Source organism: Solanum pennellii, chromosome 3 (genome assembly GCF_001406875.1).
Source record: "Solanum pennellii chromosome 3, SPENNV200".
In the NCBI taxonomy this organism is placed as follows: Eukaryota; Viridiplantae; Streptophyta; class Magnoliopsida; order Solanales; family Solanaceae; genus Solanum; species Solanum pennellii.
The window spans coordinates 5,819,612-5,829,986 of NC_028639.1; the positions used below are offsets into that span (position 1 = coordinate 5,819,612).

At 32.6% G+C, this 10,375-nt stretch overlaps 1 protein-coding gene and 1 pseudogene across 2 annotated transcripts; both read left to right on the forward strand.

Annotated features, from left to right (window-relative positions):
* The first annotated feature begins 1,228 nt into the window (after positions 1-1,228).
* LOC107012862 lies at positions 1,229-6,771 on the forward strand. 2 transcript variants are annotated; one of them, XM_015212815.2, is made up of 4 exons: positions 1,229-1,489; positions 1,553-1,641; positions 2,219-2,434; positions 6,045-6,771. In XM_015212815.2, the coding sequence occupies exons 1-4, from the start codon at positions 1,378-1,380 to the stop codon at positions 6,111-6,113; spliced, it is 486 nt and encodes a 161-aa protein (XP_015068301.1). In that variant the 5' UTR covers positions 1,229-1,377; the 3' UTR covers positions 6,114-6,771. The 2 variants fall into 2 exon arrangements, with proteins under 2 accessions (XP_015068301.1, XP_015068300.1); XM_015212814.2 differs by having other exon boundaries at positions 1,231-1,641.
* A 1,041-nt stretch (positions 6,772-7,812) lies between these two features.
* LOC107014124 lies at positions 7,813-9,581 on the forward strand (annotated as a pseudogene).
* The last annotated feature ends 794 nt before the right edge of the window (positions 9,582-10,375 follow it).

Consider the following 10,375-nt stretch of genomic DNA (forward strand, 5'->3'; position numbering starts at 1 on the left):
TGTGACTTAACTCTTAGTCCTTTATAATTTTTGAGAATTAAGCTCAACTCATTACTCTTTACTCACTTGTAGCTTGAGCCTTAAAACAAACTTAGAACGTTTGTTAAATACTCTTGGAAACTTTAAGAACTCACTTTGACTTGCTTCTTAACTTTTAGACTTAAATATTAATTTCTTTAATTTTGATCTTAACTTTTCTTAAATTGGACTACGGATTAAAGATTAGGATTTGAGTTCTTTACTAGATGTTCATAATTCAATTAAAGTAATTAGAATCATCGGAAGGTGTTAATGTATGTTAGAAAAACTTACGATGGCTAAACTACAAAAACTTGGCATTTATCTTGATTTATTTATTTTTATTATAGAGTCATTTATATATATAAAAAAGAAACTTAAATTTAAGATCAAATTAATTTAGTATTGTTGATTGAACCAATAATATTGCTATAACAATCATTGAATTTAGTATTACAGTATGATAATTAGATTATTATTTTAATGTAGCTTTTCATATCAATTTTTATGTTTTCTTCTTTTTTATCAACAATTTTTAATCGAAAATGTAGCATGAGATTTTTTTAGCAATTTTTGAATAGATAATATAGAAAGGTAACTTAATTTTTATTTTTCTCTTTTATTAGATCATTAATTAATTATTTAAAAATATATTTAATATTTTTTTATATTTGCAAAAAACGCGGACAAGTATACTAGTAAGTAGTAACTATATTTGATTAATTTTAGGACTTCTTCGTTCAACTCGTAAAATTAGAGTTTTTTTTTTAACTAAGGGTATTTTTATCAGAATTTTGCTTTCACATCATAAAACTGCTAAATATTGAATTAATTTAAAATACTTAATTAGCAATCCAAGAAAAGAATATTAAATTTGTCTCCATTATTTATCTGACATAATTAAACTTTCATGATTTTTAAAATTTATTCACAAGCTCAAACATAAATTTTTTAATTTTTCTAAAACAAAAAATATAATTAAAAATCCCATAAATAAAATATAAATCACAAATACTCATTCAATTCATTCATATATTCATTCTAAATTCTGTACACCTCATAAAAAACAATGAATATAAGCATTTTATCATCATCTCAATATCGACTCACGTATAGTTTTAAGTCTTGAAAAATAACTAAACAAATAATTAATTAATTAATATATTAAAACTTTGAATTTTTTTAATATGTTAAAATTTAAATATATAAATTGAGACGAAGGATTATGCATCAACGTGCTTTGCTCGCAAATTCACGATCGCTTTCCTTTGCCGTAACTCAGATTCTCTCAATTTCTTCAGATCGACTCAACTGTTCATCAAAATCTCAGTTTTCAAAATTAACAATCAAAATCTACAAATGAAGGACGATGAATCGATACCGGTATCAACACCGACGACGGCGTATTCATCGTTGAATACAAATTCAATACCTTCGAGATCATTACATGATGCTACATTGTTCGGAAGAGGTCGGTATAAGTATTGGGCATTGGCTGCTATTCTTTTCTTAGCATTTTGGTCAATGTTTACAGGTACTGTTTCACTCCGATGGTCCGCCGGAAACCTTAATAGTCTCTCCGATCTCTTCGATATTCCGAAATCAGATGATCTCGACGTCCTCGTATGTTTACTATGCTTATCCTTTTCTTTTTTTGGTTCTGTAAAGGATCCATTATTGTTTAATTTTACTCAATTTTTAAAAATGTTTATCGCATTTTTATCGCATTTTCAGTATTTTTAGATTCAAATTAGTTTTGTTTGAATTACCTCTGAAAATTAGTTAAAGTTGACTGTTAATAAGCTGGTAAAGTTGCTGACTAAGAGGTTACGAGTTCGAATTGTGAAAATAATCTTTTGCAGAAATGTAGAGTGAGATAGAGTCTTGTTCGATTTAGCTCCGAAAATATTTAGCTCCGAAAATTAGTTAAGTTGATTGTTAATAAGCTGGGAAAGTTGTTGCCACCTGATAAGGAGATTACATATTCGAAAGTGAAAATGACCTCTTGCAGGAACTCACGGTAAAAGATGGAGTACAATAGATCATTGTGGTCTAGTTCTTCCAGCTTAGTGCACTAGGCTGTTTTTTTTTTTTGACTATCAGTAAGCTAAAAGTGTGTTGAATAAATTTGGATGGGGAGGGGTTACTTTATGAGGGTTTTGATTGATTTTTTGAGGAAATCATGGTACTCTTTTTGCAGGAAATGGAAGACAGGGAGAAGTTGGTGAATCATATGTGGGATGTGTACACTAATAGTCCTCGGATCAGGATGCTTAAGTTTTGGCAGGAGGCGTTTGAGGCGGCCTATGAGGAGTTAAACAGTGACGTTGCTGAAGTTCGAGAGGCTGCTATCTCCGAGATATCTAAGATGTCTATCCAATTTGTTAATATTGATCTGCCACCTTTGCGTTCGATGGTTAGCTCTCTCTCTGTGTTTCAGTCCAGTTTTATGGGTGGCCTTAGTTCAGAGAAAGTTGATTCCTTATGTTATGATTTCTGAGCATGCTACTTTTTTTTTTGATGAAGTATTATGAGCTTGCTACTTTGAATAGTTAAAAGCCTGAGAGCTGTTGTTGTATACGGATATAACAAATTTCTACAAGAATCAGTTGTGAAAGATAACATCGATAATAATTAGATTTTGTAGGATCGTGAGTGCATTGATGATCGAGTATTAGGTGCAAATATACAAGTATCCAATATAATATAGCTAACAACTTTTGAGGCTTAATTAGGAGATAGTTCAGGTTGCTGCATTTGCACTATTCAACCTTGTCTTGTGGGGCTGTTGGTGGAACTTGATCCATCATCGGATTATTACTATTAATTTGAATATCGATCTCAATTAGCCTCACAAATTAAACCTTGCTTAGACTTGTTGTGATGATTGTTATTTTCTTTATGAAGTAATAATAAACTTGTTACTCTTTTATTTGTCCATTTACCTGGGATGCCTTCTTGTAGGGACGAAAAGTGGATTCCCGAATTGGAAAGATTTTCCTCTCTCCAAATTGTAAAATTTGGTGACTCTTCATGGCGATTAAGCGAACTGGTTTTTTTTATTGTTAAATTTTAATAATGTTACAATGAGTTAGTATTATATATTGTTAGGGGTTAGTCTGCTAAATAGAAGATTCAAATCTGCTTATCAAGATAGCATATAAATTCAAATTTGTAGATAATATTGTCTGTCTATATTAATTCGGCTTTCAAGGTGACAGATTTTCCCACAAAGAGGAAGATGTATATTTTTCAGCATGTGCCAAAGGTGAAAGTCGATCAAAGTAAGAAGGATGTAGCAATATTCTTCTTCTTACATATCAATGGCAATGCATAGGAACAGTATACATCTCGATAGATCACCTTTCCCTTAGAAGTTGATTATTTTGAAGGAATAGGAGTGAAAGGAAAGGAATGAAAAGGAAAGATATTGTACCTTTACCAATCGACATGATCTCTTACTTTGTTTCCTTCTCATTCATATCTTTACTATCATATATAGTTGACCCCTTCGTAACTCATTCAGCCCAGGTTATCTTCTAAACTTCCAAAATAGAGAGTTGCTATGCTTTCTCATACTTCTGCTTGACAGCAGTGACTCAAAGTTTGTTGTCATCCTCTAAAGAAGTTTATCCTGATGCAGATATCGAGTGTGTCCGTGTGGGTACTATGGTGGTCATAAGTCCCATCCCTTTAAATTTTCTTACAGTCTTGATAGGCGTGTAAATGCGACTATCTGTCACAAATTTGAGAGAGGGATTCGAGCCCGTTCTCCCTTTGTTGGCACAAGACTACAATAATACTATACCTCAATCCAAAACAAGTTGGGGTCGGTTATACGAATCCTCATTGTGCATGTCACTCCATTTTGTATTTGGCACTAGACCCATAAAACTTTTCCTCCATCCCCACCATTTGTCATCATGCACCCCATATGTTAGCAATAAGACGCCATTATTGATGCCTTGATTGTTGCCGCTATCACAAAGCATCAGTACGTGGCATGACCAAGTTCAATCAGCTTTAATGATGAACTGGCATCCACATAAGTACTTACCATCTCAACTACCAGCAAATGCCACAATACAAAGGCACAGCTAGATCAACTGCTTTCCAGTTCCCAAGTTAAAGTCTCAGTGGTTGATATGTAGAATAATAACATGTATCTCAGGTTCGACTCTCGTTATAATACTCACTTACTCAGTGAGTCCATCTGCTCTTGTCATCGCGGATAAGATTACCCCACCACTACTTATAAATTGTAGCAGACTGTCCATTGGATTAGTCGAGATGTGGCCAAGGTTTGGTCCGGACAGCTCTATATTTAACAAAAAAATCAATTGCTTAGTCCTTTTCCATTTATACTTGAGAAATTGGTTTCTATGTTGCATGTTTACCCCTATATCCAAATACTATTAGGGGATAAGAGAGTTATGTGATATGTGGATTAAAAAATCAGGACCTTGGATATGTTATAAACGTGATAATAGACTGAATACAAATTTCTTTCCCATTTCTTATGAGGATAAGATTGTGAAGCTGATTGTTCTCTCTCTTAACTTCTTTTCATGTTTGTTTACATTCTCCATCAATTTGTTTTGTTATTTTCTTCATTTACTTGAGATTTTTGAAATCATTCATCTAAGATAAACTTTCTTAGGTCCAGTGTTTGGTTCTTGAACAGTAATTCAGAGTTTGTCGAGTGAAATGCAGTCATTCTATTATTGCAATCATCTGCCTGTGTTCTGCTTCTGCATGTCAACACATTCTTCAGGATTTTTTACCATAATTTTTTTTTCCATATCTCTAAAATCCCTGGATGACAAAACAATTTTTCTTCTTCTAGCCAGCTGTAACCTTTTATTGTCTGTTCTGGAATTCGTATACTTCTTGATTTTGTTTTACCTCATGATCAGTCATTTTTGCATTTTTTAAATTGAAAACTCTCCTCTAGCTGTTCCTGTGCAAAACCTGTGAGATCTTTAGTTGCATGCTTATGACTTCTATATTTCAGTCTTCCTTTCATTAGAGAGCTTGCAAACTCATCTGTTCTTGGCATGAGAATCTCGAACGACTTAAATAAGTACAATATCAGCCACTATACTTCCGCAGAATCTTTCCTGGAGTTGCTATACTGGGCTTCTACCAAGTTAATTATTCAAGATCTAAACACAAGAAAATCATTTAGAAGAGTTATGGACTTTTAAGGGAAAAATCCATCATATCAACACTTGTGAGCTTTTTTTTGGATAACCTTGTTGTCAGGCGAGCTTACGCGCGCGCACCTTGACCATTTTACCGGATACCTGCCACACTTGTGATCTTTTAGGGATGATAGAGAATGATACTACTTTCGGGGAGAAAGATAATTTTAAATTAGGAATTCAGTAATGTAAAGGTGTATGTATCTAAAAGAGGACTGATCTGCACAACACTAGAGTGGGGTTTACCCTGACTGCATCTGAAGGGTATCGGCTGCGGGTTTTCATTGTCATCATCCAAAAAAAAAAAGAAAGGGAGAGGATGGATCTGCACAACTCCATCTCCATTCTCCTATTCCTCTATAGTGAACTTGTGCCATCACTAACCCTATTCATCCACCTTAAAATATTTAAGTGCAGGATAGTTACAGGGAGAACTCCTTTGTTAATGCATTTGTTGAATGTCGTAAGAGTTCTGGAAAAGGTTTTATGATCCTTTTGTCAATCGAATTATCAACTTTATCTAAATAATCCTTGTTTGATCTTCATGAGGGTCACTTTGGATTTGTACAACAATGTGCCTATTTAGGTTTGACAGATAATCCAACTGCTGCTTGCTGTTACTTTTAATTTCTTTTTATAGGTAAGATTTTGTAAGCTGCTCGAAGTTCTCTCCATAGTCCGTTCCACCTGCTCTCTTTCACCCTTATAATTGCACTTTGCAATTGCTCCTTGAACATTCTTGTTAATTTTGCGATTGCTTCTTGAACATTTTCACTCATTTTATTTGGCATGCATGATTGATCTTTCCATAAATCGTTTCAGGCAGTAAGAAAATTAAGTCAAAAACAAGCTGAGAACAAACAGAGGACCGCAGCAGGAAGTAAGTTATGACTAGAAGAACATCAAGGGTCCAAATTTGCACGTTTCCACTTATTTATACAAGAGAAATGAAAACGCACACCAACCTGCTCCCTGGTATTTGACTAAAGGGGTATCTGGGTAAAGATTGCGCACATTTTTGCAGCAGGGATAAGCATTTCTAACTTTTTGTTACCTGTACCTCTTTTTTCTCCTTCGATTTTTCATCTCTCTAGACTCTATTGAAAAAAAATCATATGGGTGCAGAGTTCAAGAAAATCGTTAATTAATTGCTTCGTGCTAAGAGATTGGAATTACACTATTACAGTTGAGATACCAATTATACAAAGTTGCACGGGAATATAAAGATTATATTCATGAGTTCTCATGGTAAACTTTGTTTTTGGTAGTCTCTCAAGTGATTTTATGCAGCATTCAGCCCTGTTTGCATAAAAATTTGCAACTCTACTTACTTCGAAACAACTTCAGGCACCGCATGTCTGAAATTAGTCTTATTAGACAATATGTCTGAAAGTTTTTATATGACATGAGATCTGAATGTATGGTGATCTTTTGATTGCTAACTAAGATACGACCTAGAGTTTGCTAGAAGAACATTTCTATTCTTTTCAGGATTTTAGAATAGATTTGGTGCTTGCTTGAATGTTATTATTGGTGATTAGTATTTTCATCCCCCATTGTTGCTAGTATTAATTTCAATTCCTTGAAAGTTAGTATTACTTGGATAGATGGGAAAAAATAACTTCTGCAGGTTTGTCTTTGCTGAAATTAAGCATGAGATCTCATGATGCTTAATCCACTTCATTGATTATTCAGTCACACATCCTCGACTGCACATCAAGGCATATGTTTAAACACATTTAATTGACTTGAAAGTTTACATAGACATCTCAATTGAATACATATTTAGTCGAATGAATCTAAGTGAAAAATCGTGCCTAACATGATTATGGTTTTTTTTATGTTCCCTTGGATTCCATACTATCTTTTCTTATTTCATCGGGCCTATTTTGCATAAAGTTTTTATCACAATCATGACAATGCTTTGCTATTTTTCTGTCTCAAGTGGTTATAGAAGGCACATATATATATAATGATACAAATGGATTCATCATGAAGACAAATGATTGTTTTTTTCCTCCCCCATATGCCTTCATCAACAATGTGTACCTAATTAATTATTGTTATCCTTGGAGATAAGGTTTTCCCCCTGTTTAAATTAAATTCTCTCTTTGTTAAGGGGGTAAGTGATGGTTAAGTATTTGGTAAAAACTTATCCGCATCGATCATCGATCGTCTGTATAAATTTTTCTATACATGTTTGCCCATGTTATTATTTGATATGAAAACTTGATATGTATGCTAATTAGTTATACATATTTTGACCAACATTTTCAGACATGATTTTTCATCATATTAATATGAGGAAAATTACAACGTAAAATACATAATTTTTCGTATAGTCAAATTCAACCCCAAAGTAGAGTCAAATTTCTGACTCCAAAATATATAACAATTCACAAGTAAAAGTAAACGAAGAAAGTATATAATTACTTTTTTATGTTTTAATCGATCTCCTTAATGAAAATCCTGTCTGCTCACCAACACCAACCTCCAATTTCCCAATTCATGAACTCTAATTAGTTTACACTTTTTTGTCAATAAAGGCTATTTAGAGCCCCCTCTCCACTCCATAGAGAGAGAGATCATCATTCATCACAAAAATTAGAAAAAGAAATGGCAAAACTTTTGAAGTTTAGAATATCTAAAGCTATCTCTAACTCTTTTCATTCATGTCGTTCCAAGGACCGTTGTACACTTCCTCAACATCCTGTCCCTTCATTCTTACAAAATACACAATTAATCACCGTTGATCATCTTCTGTTCGAAGAAATGATTCATCAAAATAACGAGTCACAACTGATATCGACACATCATGAACATTTCCCCATAATCACCTCACCCTCCTTCAAACACCACGTGTCCGTGACTCCGATAACCGCCACCGGCCAATGTAGCTCAAGGAATGGAGAAGCATTCAGTACTACATCCGATGACAGCCACTCTAGGTCTTGTAAATTACTCCTTTTGTTTTTGTTACACAATTATTATTTAAAGAGTGAACTTACATTCCACACTTTTTTATGAGTTATTTTAAATATTTTAAATTGTTAATTATTTTAATCTATAGTATTTTTTTTAATATACTAGTAGGTCACCTTCACATGAATTCAAGTGGAAAAAAGAAGAAGACAAGTGGCAACATTTTATCAAGACGAACTCTGACGATGATACAAAACAACAACCTCGTAGGAAAATCTCTTACTCCTTTAGCTCTGACGATTCAGACAACGATGAGATTTTAATAGAGATAAAGAAAAAATTAGTACTAGTAAAACAAATTTTCTTATGATGATTAGCACTACGTCCTCATCATCATCAATAGATGAAAACGAGATTAATTTTACTAGTAAAAAAACTAAATGGAATTATCATGAGGATATCGATATTACAAATGAAGATGAAGAAAACGAGACTGAGACATTCATATCTTCTTCTCGTAAAAGTGACGTGGAGTTTTCGGATGATTCATCTTTGAATTTTAGCCATGAGTTTGATACAATTTACAAAAATACCACTAGAAGGTGTCAAAAAAAGATTGGCTATAGCAAGAGAAGAGATCATGTCAAGAACACAAGATCTAGATCTTCAAGGGACATGAACAATATTGGTACGTACCAAGTGTTGAATATATTATGCGATTGATTTATCGATCTAAAAGTTTAAACAGTTAAATAAAGAATATCTTTAGAGCTTGTTTGATCTGACACGAAAGTTATTTTATATTAACTTATAAATGAATTAGGTTGAATTATAATATTACCATTTCATTTAATAACTTAAATTGTTAGAGGAATTATATTATGTGTTGACGCACCTCTTCCTCAAGCGAGTAAGTTATAAACCTAGAGCCTTTTACCTACTGTCGCACATACTTTATTGAAATGTATATTCATCTCATTTAAAAACTTAAATTGATAGAGAGTATATCATGTATATACGTTTTAACAATTTTTTTCAGGTAGAAGGTCATCAATTTTGACGTCAACGACATCATCGGACGGCGAGTTACCTCCAAGATTATCGGTGTTCAAGAAGTTGATACCTTGTAACGTGGAGGGGAAAGTAAAGGAGAGTTTTGCTATAGTGAAGAAATCAGAGGACCCATATGAAGATTTTAAAAGTTCTATGATGGAAATGATTTTAGAGAAAAAAATATTTGAGAAAAATGATTTGGAGCAACTTTTGCAATGTTTTTTGTCATTAAATGCTAAGAATTGTCATGGGGTGATTGTTGAGGCTTTTTCTGAGATTTGGGAGACATTGTTTTCACCTAATCATAATTAATGTTAGTTGTTAGGATAATTTCAAGAATTAGTACTCTAATAGTTTATTTTTAATTGTTATGTCTTTTCGAGAGTTAATGTGTATGGCTTTAGACTAATATATATTGTTTTATCATATATATTAGTAATATGATAATGATTGCAATTTATACTTCCTCCATCCCAGTTGATATTTATTATGGAATTTTTACATAAATTTTATAGTGTTAAAAACTAATATAATTATGTTGATGTTCTTTTTTAAGTTACAAAAAATTGATGAAATCCAAATACATTCTGATATATCACATTCTGGTTTCAGATACATACTCAATATTTTGATATATCGCTTTTTGGTTTTGGATACATCACTCGACATTTCCATTCATCATGTCTCAATTTTAGATACACACTGAACATCTCGATGCATCGCTTCTTGGTTTTGGATACACCACTAATGTCTCAATATATTGCGTCAAAAGGGATGTATCCCACTAATTACATATATCACTCAACGTCCGAAAATATAGCATAAAGTGACGTATCCGATCAATACATCGCGTAAAGTGATGTATTTGAGAACAGGAGAAAATAATTTTTTTGTAATTTTCAAATGATAGAAAGTTCCAAAAATATAATAAAATAAATTATGTATTTAGATAGTTTTTTTATTTATTTATCACAATCCAAACTCATGACACGTATTATTTATCTCTAGTTCCTATTTTATTTTTGTAATGTATCGCCTGGATTTTTGAAATTTTCACCCAAAATAGTATCTAAAAAAAAGTGAAAGAAAAAGGGCAATATACAATTAAAGATTCTCCTACCAACACAAAGCAGAAGAAGCAAGGGAAGTAATGATTTTTGAAGACCAACAGAAATGAT

Bases quoted from the DNA above. Each gene is read 5' to 3' on its own strand.
- LOC107012862 (XM_015212814.2), top strand. From the start codon at position 1,378: ATGAAGGACGATGAATCGATACCGGTATCAACACCGACGACGGCGTAT. The intron at 1,642-2,218 runs GTATGTTTACTA...CTCTTTTTGCAG, and splicing joins CAGATGATCTCGACGTCCTC to GAAATGGAAGACAGGGAGAA. The intron at 2,435-6,044 runs GTTAGCTCTCTC...AAATCGTTTCAG, and splicing joins TGCCACCTTTGCGTTCGATG to GCAGTAAGAAAATTAAGTCA.